The sequence below is a fragment of the Anas acuta genome, chromosome 26 (assembly GCF_963932015.1).
Source record: "Anas acuta chromosome 26, bAnaAcu1.1, whole genome shotgun sequence".
NCBI lineage: Eukaryota > Metazoa > Chordata > Aves > Anseriformes > Anatidae > Anas > Anas acuta.
Window position 1 is genome coordinate 5,413,603 of NC_089004.1, and position 24,144 is coordinate 5,437,746.

Sequence of the window (24,144 nt, forward strand, 5' to 3'; positions counted from 1 at the left end):
GGCGCGGGGCGGGAGCCGCCGGGGGTTATCTGCTGCAGGCAGCCGGGCCCCCCCACCGCCCACGCCGGGCCCCGCTGGGCATCCAGACAAAGGCGCCCGTTTGGGGGTCTCCAAAAGGGGATGGGGCGCACGGCCCCCGTGCCCCACCTGTGGTTCACCCGCTCCAGGCTGGCCTCGTTAGTGCTGCTGAGCCCTGGCACATGGCAAGTTCGGGCCCTGTCACCTCCTCCATCCCCCCTTGGCTCCCGGCTCCAATAACCCGAGGTCGGGTTTCCCTCTGTGGAGACACCGCGGGAGGTGCCCGGCCATGGCCCCGGCCTCGCCTCCTTTCTCTCCCCATCACGTCGGCTGTCGGCCGCTCTGCTTTCAGGCGGCATCGCCGCCGCAGCCGGGGGAGCCCGGGGGTGGCGTGTTTCAGGGGTGACTTTTTAACCTTGCGACGCTTCCATTCGAAGGAGATTTCACGCGCGCGGTGGGAGCGGTTTCCCAGCACGCTGCCGACGAGTGGCCACGCTTGTGTGACGGGCAGGAGCTGGGGACAGGGCAGGAGCTGGGGACAGCGCCGGCCCCGGCACAGCCTCGCAGTGACACCGCCGATGCTGACGAGCCACCAGCGGGATGCCGCACGGGGACAGGAGGACACGGAGATGGACAGGGGGACACGGCCAGGACGGACGCTGCTCGCCCTCCAGCCCCTTTCCCGGCCTCTCTGCCCCAGCCCCGTGGCCCCGTCTGGTCCTCGCACACCCTGTGCCACCCCAGTGTCCCTGTCCCTGTGGCCAGGGGACGCCAGACGGGATCCAGACCCGCGGTGACCCCCAATCAAAAGGACGACGCGGGACGTTTCTCCCCAGCCCTGACGGTGACGGGCTGCAGAGCCAGCGGAGCCGTAATTTATCACGCCAAGCCCCTGACAGCTCCCTTTGACGGGGTCCCCGGGGGGGCCGAGCGATGCCTTTTGTCTGCCCAACAATTAATTATTTCCTGGCTAATGATGAACTCTGACTTGCAAAGCAGGTAGCGGCTGTGTGCAGGAATGAGACCCGCTTCCTCCGCTCCTGCCGCTCACCGCAGAACCCAACACCTCCACCGTGGGTGGGGGGCACGGGGAGGGCTGGTTTGGCACCACCGCCACGCCGGCACCCCGCCGTCCTGAACCGGGGACACCGTCCCAACAAAGGGTGCCCCAAATTGGATGACCCCATAAATGAAACCGAAGGCTCTGGCTCCAAATGCACACGGGGAAGGGCACAACCATGCCAGGCGTGTCGGGGAGGGGGCACAGGCGTCGTCCCATGCAAGCTTGGTGGGGCGGGGGCTGCCGTGGCAGCAGATATTCGCCGCGCCGGTGGAGAGCACTCCCAGCGCCAGGAGCTCCGACCACAGGCCCCGGGCACTCAGCGCCGAGGAGCTGATAACTGGCTGATAGGTCTGTGTTAATGGAGAAAATCCATTTAGGTTCACTTGATGCTCTCCCCACAGGCTTTCATTACACCTCAGGGGTCCGCGGCGCACCGTGCCCTGATGCAGGCAGGCTGCGAGCCCCCAGCACACCTCCGCCGTTCAGCGGCCTCTGCGGAGGCTCGGGGGGGGAGCTGCGGCGGTTTCGGCCCCGTGCTTGTGGCTGGAGGGGCCAAGAGCAGCGCCGTGCCAAACCCGTGCCAAACCCGTGCCAAATCCGTGCCACCCTGCACCGTGTTGGAGCAGCGCGGAGCCGCCCTCCTGGGTGCCACGGGGCCAGATCCTGCCCCGCAGCGGAGCCACGAAGTAAAATAATTATCGGGAGCTCCCAGGCCGGGCTCCCCGCCTCGTGCGCTCTGTTTAAGGCTAGTTAATAGCTAGTGTTCTCTGGTTAGGCCTGAATGACATTTCCAGAGTTATAATAACTGAGCTATTACTTGCCGTATTGATGCATTCCCCCTGCCGGCAGCCTGCTCATCCCGCGCCGCGCGGAGCAGCCGCCGAAAGCTCCTTTAGTCAATAGCACTTCTATTTTTCATTACTCCCTGGAAATGTGGCTCTTGGAAGCTCATCCGTCATTCAATTACGCCCTGGTTCAGTCCTATCATACACGTGTCATAAAGTTCCTCAGATCTGAACTGCTGTTAATTTTCTGCGCCGTCCCGAGGGGATGCCCGGGACGTGCCTGGAAAGGAAGCAGCGCGCCGAGGGCATGCCGGGTACGGGGCGGCCGGGGCCGGGGGGGGGCAAGGGGCTGGGGAGCCGCCCCCTCCCCGCACGACCTTGGCAGCGCAGGCAATCTCTTCCTCCGGCTGGTTTATTCTTTTATCAGGTGTTGGTTTAACGGGGAGAGCTCCCCCCCCCCCTTCCCCTTCCCCTTTAATCCTATCGGCATCTGTGTTCGGCACGTCCGTACACAGGATAATCACCTGCCTGGCAGATTTGTCACTTCACCAGATGTAATCGGGGAACTTTTCTCTCTCTTTTTTTTTTTTTTTTCTTTAAACCCTCCTGATTTTCTGTTTCTTGGAAGCCGCAGCTCCCGGGCAGAGGCTGCTGCTGCGGGCGGTGCCTGCTCAGAGCCGTTCCCTCTCCTCACCCGCGGCCTCCGTCAGCTCGGCTTTGTTCTCCGGCTGCGTTTGGACCCGAGGAACCTCAGCAGGTTGCAGGGCAGCTTGGGCAGATTTTGGAGCCAGCCTCCATCCTCCTGACCTCCAGGGCCCACAGGCGCACATCTCAGGGCGCAAACCCACACAACAGACCCGTGAGCTGGGGGAGAGGCTGGGGATGCTCTGGACATGGGTCCTGGGCAGAGCTCCCCGTGCGCACCACACGCAGGGAAACCAAGGCAGCAGTGACAATGACCCCAAAAAACCCAAAGGACCAAGAGGTGGCGTTGGTCCTGCTCCCCAACGCACAGCCCCGGGGGTTCTCCTCCGCTTCCATGCGCTCCTGCCCCTGTGCTGAGCTGCCCTGTCCCCGGGTCCCAACCACCACCGAGGTGCAGCACAGGGGGCAGTGACCGTGCCAAAACCCGGCTACTCCGCATGCCCCCAACCCATGGGGGGCTCCCCGGGGTCGTCATCCCCACCCCAGGACAAGCACAGAGCACACCGGGTGCTTGTGAGCACCGCACATCACTTGGCAGCCCCCAGGAAGCCTCCGGTGCCTCCCGTCCCACTGACCCAGATCCCAGATCCGTCCCCCAAACCAAGCCCTGGGGGCATTACAAACATCAGCGACCTGCTGGGGCCAACCCCAGCACCACAGGGCTCCCACGACCACCGACAGCCCCTCTGCTCCCGGGGGCTGTAAATGGGAAGAGCCCAGTGCCAAGCGGGGAAACTGAGGCACGGGGAACCCCACGTGCGCTCAGGGTGAGCACCCAGCAGCTCCCACTGCGGGGTGTAGGGGAGGTGCTGGGATGTCCCCGTGCCTGCAGGACCACGGGGAGCTGCCCCATCCCCTTGGGGTGACCCCCCCTGGGCACTGCCAGACCCCCTTGGCTGCTGGGGGTGGGCATCCCCCTTGTTCCCCCCCAGCCCCGGACCTCCGTCCCCTTCCATCTCGCCAACGAGACTCACGCTTGGCTCTGGGGCACGGCTAATGAGTGGCCTAATTGATCCCTGACGAGGCTCAGCTCCTCGCCGGGAGATCGATGCTGGAAGCCGCTCAGGGCTCTGCGAAAAGCCATTCCTCACCCCCCCCTCCCCGCCGGCCAGCGCCGCCCCCGGCCGCACGGCAGCGCCCATCGATCAGGGGCAGGATCGATGCGATGGAAACCACGGGTGGGAGGAAGGTGGCCGGGCTGCCGAGGGGGGGCGCAGACCCCCGGCAGCCTTTCTGCGCTCGGTGCAGCTCCAAAGCCCCGCGGAGGGGCTGGGGCACAGGATGGGACCCCCCCATCCCCACCACGATGCGCCCGTGCCACCACCGCCCGCAGCGGCTGTGGCTGTGCCATGGAGCGCACGCGATGCCCAAAACGCGCTGGATCCCCCCCAAAAAACCACGAGGTGTGAGCACTGAGCGGGGCTGCAGCAGGACACGGCGCGTCCCAACCCACCCCCAGGGGCACCCTGGACCCACGGACACGGGGACAGACGGACGGGAGGGCAGGGACAGACACGGGGCTTGGCTCACGCCGTGGTGGCGGGGGACACGGATGGGTTTTACCTGTCCCCCCCAAATCATTGGGGTCCACGGGGACGCCCCACATGCAGGTGATGGTGGTGGCAGCACCGAGGGGTGCTCCCCCCGACACGTTTGCCACGCGAGGCCGGAGGGTGCCCGGCCCCCCCCCCGGTGGGGTCAGGGCGAGCCCCCACGCGGTGGGGGGGCCGGCAGCGGGGTCGCGGGGCCGCAGCAGTGCTCTGATCTCCGCCCGGCGCCCCCCCACACGCTTTTCTTCCTTCCCCTCGTGTCTCCCTGGCCAAATTTGACCTAATTTGCCGTGAGCCGCCGGGGTCTCCACTTCACAGGGCACCAAGCCCCCCGCCCCTCCCCGCTCCTTTCACTCGGGTTTAAGCCTTTTCGCTTTGTCCATTCACTCAAAGCCTAATCAGATTAAAGCCTTTCCAAAGGTGCCCCCCCTCCCTCCCTCCCTCTTTCTCACTCTCTCGCCCCGTTTCTTCCCCCGCTCTGGGTTTTGGCACCGACCTGCCCGGGGACCTTTCCTCCCCGTCCCCTGCCCGGTGGCACCGGGACCCTCCGGGGAACCCCTTCCTCCAAGATGCTTCACGTTTGGAGTCAGGCTCACCCAAAACAGAAGGAATTTGGTAAAAAGGCTGCGTTTCTCCCCTCCTTCCCACCCAGGGGGGGTTTGCAGCAGGCAGCAGCACTCGCTTGCCCTTGACCGAGCCCAGCAGAGCCATGGCAGCGATGGACAGAGCCAAGACCCCGACCTTGGCACAGCCCCGAGATGCCCTAGGGACGGCCAGGACCCCATTTCCAAACCCTGGCCCCAGGGGGACGCCCCAGGAGTGCCGAGCCCTGGTCCCCGCGCTCCCCCCGGCACTGGCAGCATCCCTCAACGTGGGCAGCTCTGGATAGGAGGCGACTCCCACCAGAAACTTTCCGGCCTTGCCCCACGTGCTCCGGCCCTCCCCGAGCCCCCAAATCACCAAATGCCCCCGCCAAACCTGAAAAATTGATTTCAATTCATTTTGGCCCAGCTCTGCACACAAATGCATTCGACACGGGCACTCTCCCCCGGCCAGGATTGTATGCAAAGGCAGTTAGGGGTCAATGAATAATTCATACTCCGCTGTCTTTCAGAATTATACTGTGGAAAAATAAATCTGAGACTATATAAAAAAAAAAAAAAAAAAAGAGAGAGAGAGTAGAGAAAAAAAGAAAAAAGAGGCCGGGGGCTGGGGACGCGGGGAGGCCGAGCTCGCCCCCTTCGCCCAAACTCCGGCGTGGGGATGAAAGCGCCCCGTGGCCACGGCTCCTCTTCCATTGAGCGGCTCCACATTGAGGTCCGCGCGGAAACCACCTCAAATCCTTCCTGTGCTTTGTTCTGCTCCCCTTTTCACCGGGGTCTTAAGGAACTGGGGAGAGGGATGCAGACAGGAGGAGGAGAAAGGGGGGGGGGGAAGCAGGGACTTCAGGGGGGTCCCTTTGAAGAAGCCCACTCATCCGTTCGGCTGCTCGAGTTCAAGGGGGCGGCGTGCTGGGGCGAGCAGAGGGGCTGGGGGGGGGGCAGCGGGGCCGTGTCCCCGACCCCGAGCCCACCTCCCTGGGGACCCCGGTGGCACCGCGCTCAGCCGCGGCCACCCCACGTCCCGCTGAGAACGGGGAGCAGGAGGGAGGCTCTGCCCCGTCCCACTGCGGGGTCGGGGTGGGCAGGGGGTGCAGGCGCCCTGCCGCCCACCCACCCACGTCCCGAGCCGCCCGCGTCCCCCCCTCCACGGCCCCGCGTCGGCCTCGGCTCCCCCCCCCCCCCCCGGCGTGCGGGGGCCACGTGCTTGCGGCACGATCCGCTAACAGGGAGGAAAGGAAGCGGGAGTCACTTTAATTTGGCTATTTAAAAATAAAGAAATAACACAGGCTTTGAAAGCCTGGAGGGGTCCCAGCGGAGAGACCTCCATCTCCCCCTTCAAAGGCCGCCTCTGCTTTCTTCCACCCGTTAGCGGCACACAAAGGTGCACGAGCACTTTCGTCTCTGCGGAAAGACCTTTTTAATTGGTTCCAGGCAGAAGGTTAAAATCTCTCCCCTTCCCTGCACGCTTTTCTAAGAGGGGGAGAAAAAATAAAATAAAATAAAATACTAATAAAAAAAAAAAAAAAAGCAGGGGGGGGCATAAAGGAGGAAGGGAAGAGGGCTTACAAAAGGCAGCTCTGCCCAGGGAGGGGAACCTGGGCTGGGCTGTGCCCGGGGCCAGCATCCCCTGTGCAGGGTCCAGGGCAGTGGAGGGGACAGGAGGGACACGGGACGAGGCGATGCTCGCAGGGGAAGGGAGGTGCTGGCACGGGGACGTGGTGCTGGCACGGGGACGTGGTGCTGGCACGGGGACGTGGCTGCTCCTGCAGCAAGGCAGATCGCTGGGGCTCCTGCAGGAATCGCCACCAAGCGGGTGGGGACACACTTCCCACGCTCGGGGACCAAGGATCGGGTACCCGGGTGCTCGATGCCTCCCAGGACCTCTGGGGGGATTTCTGGCAGCAGCCAGGGACCAGCCTCGTGCCGCGGAGCACGCGCAGCCCCGTCCCCGCAGAGGGGTCCCCACGGCACCGTCCCCATCCCCACGCCCACCACCCGAATCCTCGCCGCTCTCCGTCCCCGTCCCCACCCCAGCAGCGCCGCCGTCCTCCCGGCACTTGGATTTCCTTTCACGGAAGGGGGAGCTGAGAAAACGCATCAATTATTGAGCCGGGGCGCCGCGAGCCCGACGCGTCCCCCTTGCTAATGCCGCTCAGGTAGACCCGCGCGGAGCTGCAGTCAGACACCTCCTAACACGATTAGCTGCAGGGCTCTTCCAGCGCGCTTCAAGGTCAATTTTTCTGAGGCTGACAAAAGGCACGGGCGGGTGGAGGCTGCCCCCACCACGGCCCGGAACCAGCCCCGGCCACGGAGAGCAGGGGTGCGGGACGGGGCCGCGCGGGTCCCGCCGCAGCGAGGCGATGCCCGAGGCTCCGGTGCTGCCCTGCCCGGCTCGGCTGTGCACGGAGCAGCAATTGGATCCATATGTTCCCCCAAAAAAACGGAAACCGCTTCCCCCTCCAGCTCTCCCAGCCCGGAAACTACTCGGCCCCTTCCAGCGCCCCGGAGAGGCTGGGATGGAGCCAGGAGCGTGGGTGAGCCCCGTGCCGGTGCGCGAGGATTTACCCGGCATGGGGGGGATTTATCCGGGGTGTGGGGATTTACCCGGCACGGGGGGATTTATTTGGTGTGTGGGGATTTACCCCGTGTGCCGGGCTGGCTCCTGGGCCCAAGGGCTTGGGATTTGCAGCACTTTGGGTCTAAATGGAAATGGGGGCAGGCAGCCAGGGCTCCGCCTGGTTTAAGGGATAAAAGCCCCTCGCCAGCTGCAGGTGAGGCAGGGCCCTGCCCCACAGCCTCGCTCCCCATGCAGGAGGTTTTGAGGTTTATTTTATGTTTTTGCTGAGCAGAGCTAAGGGCTGGGCTCCGTCGTTCCCACACGCCTTGCTCGCTGCTCCAGCTGAAGGCAAACGGCCCCGCTAAGAGCACACAGCTGGCCCCTTCGCCCCAAATCCCAACCCTCAGCCCGTCCAGGTCCATCCCCATCCTCCCCAACCCCAACCTCATCCATCCTGCCCCGGGACGAGCCAGAGCCACCATGGCCTTGGCCACCCAAAAACGCCGGTTCCCGGTGCCCGCAGCGCAAGCATCCTCTGCCAGGTGGCAGAAGCAGCTCAGGACTCCAGGCAGCTCAATGAGGCACGACGACGGCACCCCAAAAGCCCGAGAGGTCCCCGGCCCCACACAACATGCACCTCTTTTTGGGGAGGGTGCCCCAGGGAAGCGCAGCCCCGCACGGGACTGGCGCACGGTTCTGGTCCCCCAGCCGCAGGGTGCACAGCAGGGACGGCCCCAAGAAATCCTCAGAAACCCGCTCGGAGAATCAGAACCCGAATTCAGCCACCCTCACGTTATTTAAAGCCCATCTCGGCTTCCAAGTCCTGCAATGATGCGAGAATCTCAATTACCATTAAAAGAATGCATTTCTGCTCCTTGCGCTACGGAGGAAAGCTTGAAAACAAACCCCTGGGGATTAAACAACTCGGGAAAGAAGAAAAATTAAAAATTCATGTAATTTATATTATTTAAAACCTGGCAGTTGGCAAACCAGGCTCCCGACTAGGAGAGACCGGGGCCGTCCATACCTTGAGGAAGGCAGGGGACGAACGGGGCCGGCACCCACGGCCCCAGCCCGGCAGCCCCGGTGCCACCGCTCCGTCACCCCACACCGGGACCTGATGGTGTTTGAACACCTCTGGGCTCGTGGGACACTGCTGCGGAAGGCCAGCGTGGTATTTTTATGGCTGTGTTAGTTCCTGCTTCATTGCCGGGGTGTTATTACCTGCAGCGGGGTACGGGCGGCGGGGACGCCGCTCTCCGTCCGTCCTGCCCGCGGCGCCGGGTGCAAGACCAGCACCACGCGGCTCCGAGCAGGGTTTGGTGCTCAGCAGGGACAGGAGAGCATCGCCCGGTGCCGGGGCATCCCGTTTGTCCCTCCCCCAGCCCTGCAGCTCCTTCTCCTCCTGCTCGCTCCACCGCATGTGGCCTCATGCCTGGCTGGTGCCAGCGCTGATGCGGGAGCCGGGAGCGCGGTGCTCCCGCACCGAGACCTCCGAGGGATGGCACAGGGACACCCGGCACCCCCTGAGCCCCAAAGCCGAGCTAACCCTGGGCTTCCCAACATCCAACCCAGCTCTGCTCTCTTGGCACAGTCCTCAAGCTCCGGGGAAACCCCGACCTCTGCCTTCACTGGCCCGCAGCCATCCAAAACACCGTGGGGCCGGCAAGCACGACGCGTGCCGCGGGTGTCCACAAGGAGCTGGGGGTCACTCAGCCCTGCCGGGACGTCCCCACTGCCTCGCCGTGCCAGGGTGAGCTGCGCCGTGCTCCTCCTGCAGCGATGGGGCTGGAAAAAACCCCACGAGCACAAACCCTGCATGAGCCCATCAAAGGGACGAGGCGCTGAGCCGAGGCGGCGGCGGGGAAGCAGCGGTGCCTTCGGCACCAATTCGTTGCTCTCCCCGTGCCGCGCTGGGCACAGCTCTGCCATGTCCCCAAGCCTTCCCCGGGTCCCTTTGGTGGCCGTGGAGCTGCCGTCCCTGCTCCAAGCCCTGCGCTCCCAGCGCTGGGGCAGGAGGGAGGCAGGAGAGCGGCGCGGAGCAGCCCCCGCCGCTGAGAAATCACCTCGGAGGAAACCAAAGTCGCCAGTCAGCGAGCTGAGTAATGGCAAGCGGGAATGAAGATACCAGAAAATACCCCGGCGTGCCTGCCAGCAGCTTCCCAGGCAGGTGTGTTTGCTACAACTTGTTTTCACGGGGAAAGCCGCGTTCGTGTCTGTGCAGCGCTGACAACTTGCTCAGCGCTCCGGCGCGCGCCGCTCCCACACCAGGACGCGTCCGGACCCTGCCGGCCCCGCTCCCAGCCCCGAGGGATGCGGCTGGAGCCCGGGGCATGGGACGTGCCCGGCGTGGATCCCACGCATGCCAGAGGTGGGGAGCAAAGCTGCCAGCAGGTCGAGCACGCCGGGGCCGAGGGATGCGCGAGGTGCCCGAGCAGGCTGGGCAGGGACGGGCAGCGGCGCAGGGAGGTGGCAGCAGCAGAAATCCCAACGCCGGGACCGCTCCCAGCAGGGGAAAGGTGAGGAGAGAAGGACGGGGAGCAGGGCTGGGCCCCAAGTTGTAGGCGCTGCCTCTCCTCCCGCCACCAGTAGCCTCCCAGTTCAGCACTGGGGAGGAGCTGGAGGCTCCCGCGGCGGTGGGTGACGTCCTGGTGTTGTAGGGTCGCGCAGAGAGGCAGCATCACCGAGATATTTCGGTGGCGGTTTACCATAGGAAAAATTAGAGTCACAATATTAATTAATCCTCAAAGCACTTTACGAACATTAACTAATTAAGCCTCCCAACCCCTCTGCGAGGTGGGAAAGGTATCGTTGTCCTCGTTTTACAGCTGCAGAAGATGAAGCTCGTGGAGGTGACGTGACTTGCCCAAGGTCACCGTGAGATGGGCAAAGGTGGGGACGGGACCCCGAGATCTCCCCGCGCCCCCTGCTCCTGCCTGCAAGATCAGGACGGGACCCAGCCATCCCAAGGGGCTCCCCCCTCCAAATTTCCGTGCCTGAAAAGGGAGAAAAACGAAGCAGGTGGTGGAAGAGGCAACGTTAAGGATAAAGGGGGTGCCCTGGGACAGCAGGAGCTAAGCGTTGTGGGGTGCCGATGAGGCTGTCCCCTGAGATGGGGACAAACTCCAGCTGAGATGGGGACCCGAGGCTCAGCACAGGAGCCACCAGCTCACGGGCACGGTGCCTGCAGGGACAGCCCGAGAACGCTGAACCCACCCCGCTGCCGGCACAAGCACAGCGCCTCGCCCCAACACCGCTGGGCTGTGCCTAAAAGCACCCCGAGGGGACAGCACCCCGAGGGGACAGCACCCCGAGGGGACTCATCCAGGGGGACACGGGGACAAACTCAGCCTTCCCAAACCCTGCAAAGCTCGCGGCCCCGTCCCTCACCCCAAGAGCTGGTGTGCGCCACGGCCACCCCAAGCGTGCCCTATGGGGGACCCTGGTCCCCACCCAGGGCAAACACTGAGTCACGGGCAGGGACCTGCGCCGCCCCACAGCCACCCGCACCCACGGATGCTGGGGGAGCCGCCGGTCCCAGCATGCAGCCCCTGGGGAGCCGGCGGGCGTGGGGCTGCACGGGGAGGGGGCAGAGAGAAAGCAGAGAGCACCGAGAGGGGTTTTATCGAGAGCAAAAATGACCCCGCGCGGTTTAAAAGCGATTAGAGGCCCGGCTGGGTTATCAACCGGTGTCTCAATCACGCAGCATCGATCCAGATAATAGCAGGCAATTGTTCAGATACAATATCATAAAGTCTCCTTAACTACAGCCATAAAGCTTCCCCCGCCTGCAGCACTCCCGGGCGCTCCCCGCACCGTGCCGGGGCCGGCCGAGCCTCGTCCCACCGAGCCCCGCGGGCACGTGCTCGGCGCACGGAGCTGCCTCCTTCACGCCTCCGCTCCCCAAATCCCTCCCCTTGGCCAGCGCCACCGAGCTGCTCCCCTTGTCCCCATCCCACCTCTGAGCGGCACGGATGTCCAGGCACCCCAGCACCACGGTGCCTGTGTGGGGTCCGAGCCCCTCACGCACTCGGTGGGGTCCCCATTGGGGTGGGCACCCCCTCACCTCCCCGCGCACCACGGCCCGTCCTGCTGCAGGATCAGGAGGGGATGCCGAGCTCCCGCAGCCCCCCCCCACTCCTCGCCACCCCTCCTGGCGAGCGGCGGCGCTGGGTTAGGGCAGTTCAAAGCCGGCTGCCGAGATTTCACCGTTTCAAGTTTTAATCCGTCGGATTTACGGTCGTTAGGAGAAAACGCGTGGTGACAGCCCCGGCCCCGCTCCGAGCGCCGTGCCCCTTGGCTCCGCCGCAGCCGTGGGGCGCAGAGAACCGGGGCTGCTGAGCTCCTCCGCGCCCTGCGAGGCACCGGGGGGCTTCTACGAGGGGCTCCCCCCTCCAAACCCCAGGCTCAAGGGTGGTCCCGTGCCCTGGTTCCCAGCTGCCCATCACCAGCTCTGCTTTCAGCCGGAGGTCGGCAGGATTTCGGTCCCCGTAAGCTCCGGGGACACCTTCGTCAGTCCCTGCCCGCGTCGAGGAACACCGCTTCCGCGCCCGCCGCTTAATGAGCACAAAATATTTCCATGTTGCAATTACTTGGTTCATTTGTGCTGCTGCGGGCAGCGCTTGCTCTGGGAAAATCCCCCTGGAGCTGCCGTAGAGCCCAGGGAGGGCGGGGGGGGGGGTCCCCGGTCAGGTCCCCCAGGGCTGAGCCACCCCACAGCAGGGCCCAGCCCCGCCACGCGCACCCCACGGTGCCGCTGCTGCCCCATTGCCACCAGTCCCACGGCCGTTGGGATGTTCCACGGGCTGGATCCCCCCGTCCCCAGCACCACACCGACACCGCTGCGGCAGGACCATGAGCCGTGCCGGGGATGTGCACCACAGGACGTGGTGAAGCTCCGCAAGCACCAAGCTCCTTGAGCACCCTCATGCCCAGAAACCGCCTTTTTGGGCTCAGGGTGGGGGGGCTCAGCTCTCCCCCCCCCAGGTTTTGCTCTGCTGATTCAGAGGCCGGGGGAAATGGTTTGGGAGCTGACCTGGCGCCGCGCCAGAGCATCGGCATCACGACGGCATCCAGCAGGAAAATCCCGAGCAGGAGGCTGGAGGCGCACAGGACCTCGCTCCGGCCCTGCCCAGCTCCCCCCGGGCCCGATCCCCAGCCCTGTGTCCCCTCCCCCCCCCAAGCAGGTACTGGGGGAGGATTTACAGCCAGGAGACCTCTCCCTTAGCCAGCGCCGCCGCTGCAGCGCCATCATTATAAAAACATTAAAACAGGTCGGTCACCAGCAACAGAGTTCATCTCGCTGCAGCTACACCTGGGCCCATAAATCCTCCCTTTACAAGCCAGCCCGGGTGGGATGATTTACAAGGTGAAACGAATATTAAAATGTTTAAGGGGAAAAAAAAAAAAAAAGGCACAACAACCCAGCTGGCCTCCCCTCTGCATCCCACCAGGGCCAGGATTTGGTAACGGGATGCAGGGGTCCCGGGGACCTTCCCAGCTCGGGGCTCTCCAGGGCTGCGAACCCGCTCCGAAGCCGAGACCTGGAGCCAAAAAACGTGCCCGGCCGCTGGATGCGGGAGCCAGGCTGTGCCCCCGAGCCCCCAGCAGGGATGTGGGCACCCCCTGGCTGTACCCAGGGCCACGGGGGGGCTGCTCCCCATCCTCGTGTCCGGCACAGCCCCGTCCCAGGAGCCAGGGTGCGGAGCAGGAGGATGCACGGCACGGTACGGCACGGCACGGAGCCTGCACCACCACGTCCCTCTCCGCCTCTCCGTGCACTCCGCAGATATTAATTGCTTAATTTAGCCTCTGGCAACGATCCTCACCTTAACGGCGGAGAAACTGAGGCTGGGAGGGGAGAGGCGATCCGTCTCTGCGTAGCGAGCTGGAAATAGGCTCCAGCGCTCCAACTCCCAGCTCATTGTCTTAATCGTGTGAGTACCCCTCCGCCTCATCCAAACGCCTTTCAGTTCGCAAGGCAACGTTCTGATTTATCGTTATTAATCAGCTTTGAAATATTTGCTGGAGTCGGGATTTCTGCTGACGTCCACCCGCCAGGGCTCGGCCACCTCCGCCCGCTGCTGCCCAGCCCCGGTGTGGCCGCAGGACCTGGCGCTGGAGAGCGCCGCTAACGAGCCCCGGCAGAAAATGAGCGGACGCGGGGCTGCCCCGTGCCCACCCCGAGCAGGACCCCGGGTACTTGGGGACTTGAGAGCCCCGAGGAGCCAGCACAGGCGGGGAGAGCTGGGGGAAGGTGAGGGAAATTCTGTAAAGGTGACAAAAGGAGAGGGGGGTTTTAGGAGCGGGGCGCACGCCGCATTGCGCACTCTGTGCCACGGTCCCGCAGCGGAGGACGATCTCCGTGCCCTGCTCCCGAGGCTCATTTCAGCCTTAACGTTTGTGCCTCTTACAGCAGCGATATGGGGACCGTGCTGATGGCACAGGGGGGTCCCAATATCTTGTGGCACCCAAGCTCTGTGCATCTGCCTGGATCCAACCAAACCAAGCCCCAAGGCAACACCACAAAGACGCTGCCGGGCAGGGGCTCCCAGCTCAGGGTGGCGGAAACCTCTCCGGGTAAAGGATTTGGGAGCCCTCACCAACACCCAGGCCCTGTTGCAGCCCGGAGAGCAGAAATTGGGCACCACCAGCAGCCAATTCGCCCCACGCCTCCCCGCTCCAGAAGGGCGAAAGCCCCCAAACCCAAACCAGGGACCCCGGGAGCTGGGGGGAGAGCAAATGGGGAGAAGGGAGCGCAGCGGCACGGGCTCGGCGCCTCTTGTTGTGTTTTAGAGGAAGGAAAATGGTGGAAGCACACAGGGAAGAGGAGCTGCGATGGAAACCAAAGGAGAAAGCTGCGGGGTACGAGGGGCACGGGGAGAGGCGTTTCCAGCCCCCCCGTTAGGTTCACACCCAGGCAGCAAACCCCAGAAAGGAAACCCCAGTGAGAGCAGCCCCACTCCCACCGCCAGCCCCACAAATCCCGGGGGTCCCTGGGCAGCTCCGCAGCCACCCCGGGGAGGGGTGAGAGACCACCGAGCCGGCACCAGGAACCCCCCCGGGATGAGAATCACTCTGAGATTCGCAGAAATCACCTTCCCGGAGGGCTCCGGCACAGGCGGCTCCGGCGAGGTGTCCAGCAAATTGCCTTGATAAAAATAAAACAGAATTCGGAGGAGAAACGCGAGAGGAAATCTCGGCTCGCGAAAAGACCGGGGAACGTTTGTGCGCCGGGGAACAGGGGAATTGAAGCTAGGAGGCCCTGCCATAGGGAGGGCGGGTATTCTTTGTGCGAAGGGCAGAGGAGGCGGATAAAGGCTTCTTTGAATTTTAGAGCAAGGGAAAAATAACTTTTTTTTTTTTTTTTTTTTTTTTTAAAAAGCAAATATCCAGGTATCCTTTTAACGAACAACTTCCATTTTCCCCGTGCAGCCGAAATGAGAGCAGCGCATCCCAGCTCAGAGCCCTGCACCACGCGGCCACGACGGCCACCCTGCGCCAACGGGGGGACAGACGGGCAGCGGGACAGGGCGCAAACCACAGCACCTCCTGCCCCAAAACCCTTTCCCTCCCAGCCCCTGGCTGCAACGGGTGGGCGCCCGCAGCCCCCCCCGGCCCCCAAGGCTCTGCCCTGGGTTTTTCCACTCCATTTCCTCCCCGCGGCCGCGGGAGATGAATCCCTCTGCCGAGGCAGGCGGCCGGAACGGCAAATCCAGCGGTGCCAAGTTTAATAAGAAACCCTGATCTAGAAAGCAGATAATAATTGGGATTATCGAGCTGCTGGGATGCAGCTTCCCCAGCACCGGGCAGCCCCTGGCAGATGGGGGGGGGGACGCTCCCGACCGCAGTGACACCCCTGGGGCCAACGCTGGAATGGGGCAGCGTTCGCTGATTTATTCCAAAAAAAAAAAAAAAGAGAGAAAAAAAAAAAGGAAAAATCAGAACCCCACCCTTTCTGCATGCAGCAGGCAGCCGGCACACGCAGCACGAGGGACTGGGTGCCCCCACGTCACCTGGCTCCCCCCCCACCTCCCGAAACACGGCCGTCCCCATCCCCATCCCCGCTCCCCCCCGGCACCGAGCTCAGCCGCCGAAATAATCCCGTTGCGGTGGGATTTCGCGCGGGCCGCCGGGTTCAGGAGCTTTTTTTCCTCAGCGGAAACGGGATTGGTAAAAAGGAAGAATTGGGATTTTTTTTTCGAGTTCTCTGCAGGGTCAGGCTTGGCTGATTTTATTTTACTGCAAGTATAAATAGGGCTTTTTAAATAAATAAAAAAAAAAAAAATCAAGGCAGCCTAAATAAAAACCCACTAGAAGACACAGCAAGAAATCCTTCTGGAGGACAGGGAGAAATATCTGTAGCGGGGCTGAGTGCTCAGAAATATTTGTATTTGCTGTCTAAACACTTTATCTGTTTCCTAGCACATGGGAGAGTTTTGCTCTCCGTGTAACGCTAAAGAAAAAATAAACCGATACAAATAATTTCTCCTCTTCCACAGGAAAAAAAAAAAAAAAAAAAAAGAGAAAAAATCCAACAAAACTTGGTTTGAGACGGATCAGGGGAAACGGGAAGTATTTCCACTGCAACTGGGCTGAGCGACGTGCTCACAGAATGGGAGATGCAGCAGGAGGAGGACCAGACCCCGCGGTCTAATGGGGCTTTTTTTGCCCCTTCGCCCTTCGCTCGCCTCCTGCCAGCCCCGCGGCACGGAGGACCCGAAATAAAGTTTAATTCCTGCGGGGATCTCAGGGTTGCGTGGGGAGGAAGCCTAAATAAGAGCAGGCTGCTGTGTTCCAAGAGGAAGCATCGGGTGAGGGGCTTACACCCGACGGACCCCGGGGACGGGGTGGAAATGCCGGCGGTGCGCACCGGGATTCCTGCGGAGGCGCAGGGCTCGCCGCTGCCTTTGGGCAGAGGAACGGCTCCAAGGGTCCGAGCCCGAGTCCTGCAGCCCCTCGTGCACGCGCCTCTGCACCAACGTGCACGTGGGGGCTACGGGAGGAGAGGGAGAGCCCCACGAGCACAAAGAGAGGCCGGGGGAACCGAGAGAGGGAGGATGATGGTGAGGGTGCCCATGGCCACGTCCCGCGGCCGCGCTCGCTGCCGGGCTTGAAAAATGGGCACGGGAGGAACAAAATTCAAAGGGTGGGAAGGAAACACACAAAGATGGTCTCGATCTCCATTTCTCTCAGCACCCCTCGTCCCTCCGTTAATGACCTGGAGGAAAATGTCAAACGGATCCGAGCAGGACTCAGAACCAAGAGCTGGGCTCTTGCCGGCTCCAGCGCTGGTTGGCTTCACTGGAGGCAGCGACGGCCGCGCTCCGGGGCATTTAAATCACTCCCGGGATCAACCACCAGTGGTTTGCCGTGCCACCTCTGTCCTCGGTGCCACACCGAGCCCTGGTGGGGTCCGGCACCTCCGTGTGTCCCTCATGAGGTGGCCGGATTGGGGCAGCGCTGCCACGGGGCAGCAGCCGGGCGCTCCTCATGGGCGCAAGGAGCCGGGCAGTCGTCCCCCATCTTCGTTATTATTCCAGCGAGTGCCTTTTCCTCCTTTGTTTCGTCTCCCCCCGTTGTGGTCGCTTTGACCGCCCCGTCCCCCTCTGAAGTTCGGGATCCTCCCACCCACGCCCGCTCCCGGCGCGGGGCGGCACAAAGCCCGGCTTCAATCGGCGCGGGGCGGAGGCGGGCGCCCCCGGTTCCTCTGCAGACCTTTTTTTTCCCCCATTTTGCCTGCAGTGCCTTCGCCAGTCGGCACATGGAGCGGCCGCGTGAGCCACCACGGCCCTGCACGACTCCAGGGTAGGGCCAGGATCTGGCAAACACGGACCAAGGGCGCTGGGTACGAGCAGCGCGCAGCCTCTGCCCTGCACAAAGCCTTGGCCGTGAGGTTGGGTCCCACCAAGGGATGGGACGGGGCAGGAGGAGCTGGTTTAGCCAAAGCAGAGTGGGATTTGCCCCACCAAGGGCACACACGATGCGTAAACTTGGAGGAACCGCGTTTTTAGCGACCGTGGCCAAAAGGAAAGATGCGCCCTATGCATTTTTGTGTGAGTTCTGTCATTGCGAGGCTGCTCGCTCGTCTTTCCAGCTGCAATCCCTAAATTTGGGGCTCGGCATGGGACCCTCTGCAAAGCCCTTCCCTTTGGTGCCCGCAGACCCGGCCCCCAGGCCCCCAGCCCCACACCTTCCCCCATGCGCCTTGGCGGGCAGCGTGCCTGAAAAGCAGCCCACCGCACACCCTCCGCTCCTCTTGGCTTTTGAGTAAGGAGCCTCATTAAGAGGTAATTAGCTCTCGAACAATGGGAAGCTATTTAGCAGCCCAGCCACAGCAGCATCAACAACCAAAGGGGGAGAGAAGGGAGGAGAAATAAATAACCAACGGCGCTGCGACCGCCCAGGAGCCAGCGGGACCGCGGGACGCAGCACCCTGCCCGGCCCCGTTGGCACCAGCCCCGTCCCCAGCACTTTCCTTGCAGGTTCCTGCTGGGGACAACCCAGCCCCAGCACCTTGCAGGGGTTGGATGAGCCCAAATCACCCCACAACAGGCGCCCAGCCCTGGGCCATGGTGGGGACCCCAATCCCAGGAGGGTGACGGCAGAGAAGGGTTTTCTGGGCTGCTCGCTGCTGGGAAAGGTGCAGGCTCTTTGCCAAAAGCACGCACGCCTTGACCCACCAACGAAATACAAGCCCTGATTTCGGAGGCACCATTTCAGAGACGTCTCCTCAATGATTTTGGCCATGACAGAGCATCAGCCTGCCTGCACCAGCACTTTTTGGGTGCCGGACAGTGGCGTGGTCACCCCCTGCATGGAGGTGACCCCGTGGCCGGGTAATCCAGTGCTGGGCTTGGCGCCGTAATCACGCTCCGAGCACACAGAAATGGCAGGACTGGGATCATGTTGGTCTCAAATGGGCCGTGGAGGAGGAAAAAAAAAAAAATTACCTCCTCCTAGGGGCTGCAGGGTACAATGCCATCGTCTGATGGCCTCCCCTACACCCCACGAAACCCAACGAGGCAGGGCGAGAGCTCTGCCCCGACGGGGAAAAAACGCCCGGGATAAAAAAAAAAAGGAAGCCTCTAAAACCGTGATTAATATCTAGCACAAAAGAACCCAAATTTCCACCACCAGCAATGAGGAGCTATTTAAGGAACAATTGCAGCAATTTTGCAGACAAGCCGGCAGATGAACCTTGTCAAATTTATGCACGTATTGACACGGAGAGCCCCGGCCACCGCCACGTGGGTCGGCCGCGCGCACGGGCGTACGCAGCGAGACGGACAGACAGACAGCTGGGCCAGATGCTACCTGGCGCTGGGATCCGTGTTCCCAGGGACGTGAAACCCCAAACCCCAACTATTTATAGCCCTCAGCCTGCAGGTAGAGCAGCGGGCGCCTGCCACGTGCAGATGGCTCCGGGCGCGCTGCTGCCCACGCAGGAGGATGTCGGGTGGGCGGCCGTGGGTGTTTGTGCACGGGGATTATTCGTGTGAGCGCACAAGGTGCACGCATCCGAGAGGGCTTTTAAAGCTCCACAGCTGTACCCAAGGGTGTTTTTCTCCCCCTTACCCTCTGTGGGGCTCCCTGCCCGTCCTTTGTGCCCCTGGGACCAGCACGATTTGGGGTGGTGCGGGGCCGACCTGCGGCTCCTGGCCCCAGCCTCGCATTAGGATGCGGCGCGTGGCCGGCATCTGGATACCAAACGGGCGAGCAGTAGGGAATGTAATTGCAGTCCCCGGGAAGGGACGGGGAGAGACGGAGACAGGCGGGGAGAGAAAATCTTGTCACAGGCGCTGGACCTGGTTGTATCTGCTCTCTATTAACCGCGCCGCTACAGCCCTTGGCTGGTGAAGAATAGCTAACACGGCTTAACGGGCTGGAAAAAGAGGGGTGGGAAGGGCTGCGAATGATCGCAGCACAAAGGGAAAACGATACAAATGAAAACTCAAAAAAGAACTAATTGCACAGGATGGCCAAGGTGGCCGAGCAGCGGCGGCTCCCACCCCGAGCTCCCCCTCACCACCCCCCGGGAGCTGCCCCGGCCCCGCTGGGACAGGGGACCCCCAGCGCCGGGGCTCAGGCCAAGAGCCAGGAGCTGGGAGCTCCGTGGTGGTGTCGGTGCAAAACCCCCAGCGTGATGCTCCTGGGCTCCAGGGAGCACCATGGGATGGCCCCAAAGGTTTGTGCCCAACCCAGGCAGCCCCGGACAGGAACGGAGCCTTGGAAAGGAGCCCACGGCACGGAGAGCACCCAGCCCTGCCGCAGATACGGGAGCAGGTGCGTGGCACCAAACCTTCCTGCTGCAGTGGTGAATTCCCCCTGGAAAAACCACCGTGGGTTTTCCTCATTCCCTCGCACGAGGAGCCTGCTGCCATGCCCATCGCTGCAGCCCCACGCACCGGGCGATTTTGCTCAGGCTGGGGCTGGGAAATCGCCACCAAGCGCGGGTGGGCACAGCCCCGGCACAGCCCCGGCACGGCCCCGGCAGCCACGCACCGGGCTCCAGGACAAAGCATCGACCCCGCCGGCACACCACGGGCTCTGCCCGCGTGCCACCAGCTGCCTTCAGAGGCAGCAAGGTGGGAAGAAGCAAGCACAAAGGCTCCATCACCCCAACTCCCCCCATGCCGCAGCTCGGGCCCCTCGTAGGACGCACAAAAGGAGCCCCCAAAAGTCCCCCCGTGTCCCCCCCGGTGAATGTCCCCGCTCGGAGACGTTTGCCTGGTGTCCCCAGCCCCGGCCTGGGGAGCGCAGAGCAGCGGAACAGAAACCCCAGCTGTGCTCACAACACCAAGAAGAAAAAAAAAAAAAAGAGAAATAGAAAATAAGCTTTCCAAGGCACAGAAATGACTTCACAGTTAAATATAGGCCATGGGTAAAATCTAGACCATTTACAGCATTTGTATCTGCACTGTAAATAGAGAGAGAAAAATACCTAACACTTTGCACATTTCTCTCTCTACAGACACAGAAATACGCGGCTGCATATGGGGGAATTGCGTTTGGCTGCAGGAAAACCATCATTCCGGAATTACTATAACCTGCCCATTACGGAGCTGCAGGTGGAGCGGGGAACGAGAACAAATCCCAAATTTTAAGTCTTTCCTTTTCTAAGTCTTCCCTTCGTGGCCGGGAGGTTTCCAACCGTGGCCCCGAGGCTGGAATTCCGGATGGGTCCTGGAGCTGTCGTGGCACGGTGACGATCCTTCCCAAAACCTTTTGTGCCCCTCAGTGCTGAGGTCTCCTCGAGCCCCGATTTTTCCTGGTACGACTCGGTGCAAGCTGACCAAGAGGCACACCACCGTGTCCATCACGGCACGGGGCTCGCTGCGGTGCTGGGGGTCCTGCACCAGCGCTGGCAGTGGCCGGAGACCCCAACGCAGCCGCGGTGCCGCCGTCCGACAGCGGCATTGTGCCGGGCTCCCCGCCTCGACCCGCTGCTCCCCGGCCTTGTGCCAAAAAATCCACCCCAAGGATGGCACCAGCCGGGGTTGTGGCGAGCCCTGGACACGGCCCCGTGTGGGGCAAAGAGGTGCGGGTGCATCGGTCTGCATGCACACCACCAAACCCCTCCATTACATGCAGATGCCGAGGCACCGTGGTGCATAACGACACGCTCCCCCTCCTTCGGCTACGTCCCGAACAGCCAAACCCATGGAACCTTTCCCAAACGTGTGTTTGCAAAATCATTAAAAAAAATAAATCTCTAAATCCGTGGCGAGCAGCTAAATATCCCCACAGAAGAGGCAAATTGCAGCATCTCGATGTAACACTTATTTTTAATTTGGGCCCAATTATGAAATATAGAATTATTCTAATCTGGGCAAATTGTATTGACCAGGAGATTTATTGCCGTCTTTTATAGAATATAGATTGCACTATAAAATAGAAGAAAAACATTTATTGCCAGATCAGGTACGCAGGTTCAGACAAGCAGAGGGCATTTTCTTCTCTCTATTTTTTTTTTATTTTGGTCTTCTTTACAGCCCTTCCTATTTCCCTCTTATTAAACGAGATGGTGGGGGGGAAAAAAAAAAATAAGAAGGAAACCAAGAGACCAGAAAAGGCACAGGCGGATTATTCCTCGTTTTTAAGAACGAAACGCTCTTCTAGCAACTCCGGAGACACGCCGAACCGCTGCTAGGCTCCGAAAGAAAAATAAGCAGGAAACTCGGCGGCAAATCCTGCAACGTCTCACGACTGCCCTGGATTCCCGAGCCCCCAACACGCACACGGGGAGCCCCGCGGCCGCCCGCAGCGCGGGTGCTGCCATGCTGGGAAATGTGGGTCACGGCGCAGACCCAGCGCCTGCTGAAACCCACGAGCCATTGTCTGCTCCCTCCTTGCATCGATTCCTACTTCCTTCGCCCTATTTTATTTTATTTTTTTCATCCCCCCTCGGAAACGTCTCCTCCACCAGTGTCAGAACCCACAGCCGTGGCTCACCACCACCACCCGGTCCGGGGGGAGCGCGTCCCTGCAGTGCCCAGCCCGGTGCCGTGGGACGGTGCCGGGGCACAGGGCAGGGTGCAGCGAGGTGCCCGGCGCTACGGCAAGCAGCTCGGCACCGATTTTGGCTTTTGGTGCTGCCGTAAGGACCCACGGGCATGGGCCCCGACCTCGGGGTGATGCCGGCCCCATCTCCAACCAGGACGATGCCCGAGTGTGAAGGGTACCAGCGGGGCACAACGCCCCCATCCCACCCCACCAGGGCCCTCGCACGTTGGGCGTTTTGGAGAACAAAAGGGAAAGAGCCCAAACTGCGACACCGCAGAGGAGCAGCCACTGTAACCAAAAACTTTGCAATGGGAATGAGAAAAAAAAAAAAAGGAAAAGAAAAAAAAAAAAAAGGGAAAAACCCTCCCTCTTACAACCCCCCACAAAAATGCGAGGGAGATAATAAAATCCATATGCAAGGCGGCCGGCCCGCGGAGAAGGCCCCGCCGCGCACAAAGGCGCCCGCCGGGCGTCCCGGCTGTCGGGGCGCGGGTGGAGGCGCGAGGCCGCGGCGTCACGGGCGGTTGAGCCCCACCGGGGGCGCACGGAGCCGGGGCTGAGATGATGCTGGAGCAACTGGGGGGGTCCCCGACACCCCCATCCCACCCGTGCCGTGGGGATGGGGCTGCGCGGCGAGCCCCGCGCCATCCGTCCCGGCACCTCCTGCGGCACCGAAACGCCACCGGGACCTTGGATGGGGAACGGGGTCGTGCCGGAGGAACCCGAATCCCTCTTGAAGCATCAGAGGGGGGAAATCCTCCCGGCCTCGCCTGCAGCACGGTGCCACCCGTTGGGATGGGACGGGCGAGGAGACGCCTGCTGCGCCCCATTGACCCCAAACTGGGGCACCCAAGGGGGCTGGCACCCACCCGTCAGGGACACGAGCGAGGTGACCCCGTGCTCGCAGCAATGCTTGGCTCGCGGGGGGGGTTCTGGGGCCCTGCTTAACTTTTATGAACTGGGGGAAGAACGGGTGGCTTTGGTGGCAGTGATTTATTTTCTCTTTTAAGGGAGCCTGCACAAATCAGCCCCTCCGAAACCCGGCTCGGACCCATATGGGGCAAGCAGTGGGGGCCCGGCGGTCCCAGCCCCCCCAGGCAGGGCTCCCTGAGGGCTGTGGGGCAATTTTAGGGCTTTTCAGAATTCCAGACAAAGAAACCCAACAGAAACCAAACTCTCCAAAAACAGCAAAAAGCCAACGGGCACGAAAATCAGAAAACCCCCGGCGGAACGCAACGGGAAAACGGGGAACCGGGACACCGGGAGCAGCCCGGCCGCCTCCGCCCTCCCTCTGCGGGCTGGGGGCTGCGGCTCTCCGGTACCGGCAGGGTCCCCCCGGTGCTCCCCCCACCCCCGGTACCCCCTCCGATACCCCCCCCCCGACCACCCCCACCGCTTTGTTGCGCTCGGCGGCTGCGGGCAAACTTCGGGAGGGTCCCGGGCGGGCACGGGGGAGCTCGGCGGGCGCAGGGGGGCAAGGCGCAAAACCCCTTTTTTTTCCCCAAAATCCTTATTTTTTTTTTTTTTTAAACCCACGAACCTCTGGGGGGGGTGGGAGGGGGGGAACACCCCGCTGCCTCACCTGGGGTTGCTGCGGTTCCAGTACACGGCGTAGCGGTCCGACACCACCTTCCCGGGGTCGTCGGTCCAGACGCAGACGCCGACGAGGGCTGCGAGCAGCGCGGCCGCCTCCCAGCGCGGCGGCATCGTCCCGGCGGGCGGCGGGCGCGGCTCCGGCCGGTCACGGGGGGGCGGCGGCGGCGGCGGAGACAGAGACGGAGACGGAGGCGGCGGAGACGGCGGAGCCCAGGGGCCGGCCGGGGGCTGCGGGTGGGCGGCGGGGGGCAGCGGGGGGCGGCCGGGCGGCCCTCACCATCGCCCCCGGGAGCCGTCAGCGGGGCGAGTTGGGGGCGACCGCGGCTCGGCGGGGCCGGGGCGGCGGCATCCCGAGGTGCTCCCCCCCCCACACCCCCAAAAAAAAAAAAACAGCAGCACCGGGGGGGCACCGGGGGGGCACCGGGAGATGATGGGGATGGGGATGCTGCTGCTGCCACAGGCACCCCCCCCCCCCCGGTGCCCGGCCCGAACTTCGGGGGTCCCCGGGGCGGCCCCGCACCTGTGGAGCGGCGGCGGCGGGGATGGGGAGGGACCGGGGGGAGGAAGAGGAGAGGAGGAGGAGGAGGAGGAGGAGGAGGAAGGGGAGGGAAGGGAAGGGGAGAAGGGGAGGAGGAGGGGGGGGGGGGGGGAGAGCCCGGCGCGGCCCACGGGGGCTCCTCCGCCGCCGCCGCCGCCGCCGCTTCGCTGCCCGGGAGCCCCGGCGAGACAAAGGCCGGGCCGGGCGGGCCGCTGCTCCCCCAGC

The 24,144-nt window shown here is 62.9% G+C and overlaps 1 protein-coding gene across 1 annotated transcript in view; it reads right to left on the bottom strand.

Moving 5' to 3' along the window:
• Positions 1 to 23,789, bottom strand: part of EFNA2 (ephrin A2) — a 41,154-nt gene extending 17,365 nt beyond the window's left edge. Inside the window, exon 1 of the mRNA XM_068661563.1 lies at positions 23,368 to 23,789. Coding sequence (XP_068517664.1) covers positions 23,368 to 23,492 — 125 coding nt within the window. The 5' untranslated portion in view covers positions 23,493 to 23,789. The remainder of the gene's footprint in view (positions 1 to 23,367) is intronic.
• Positions 23,790 to 24,144: the final 355 nt, after the last annotated feature.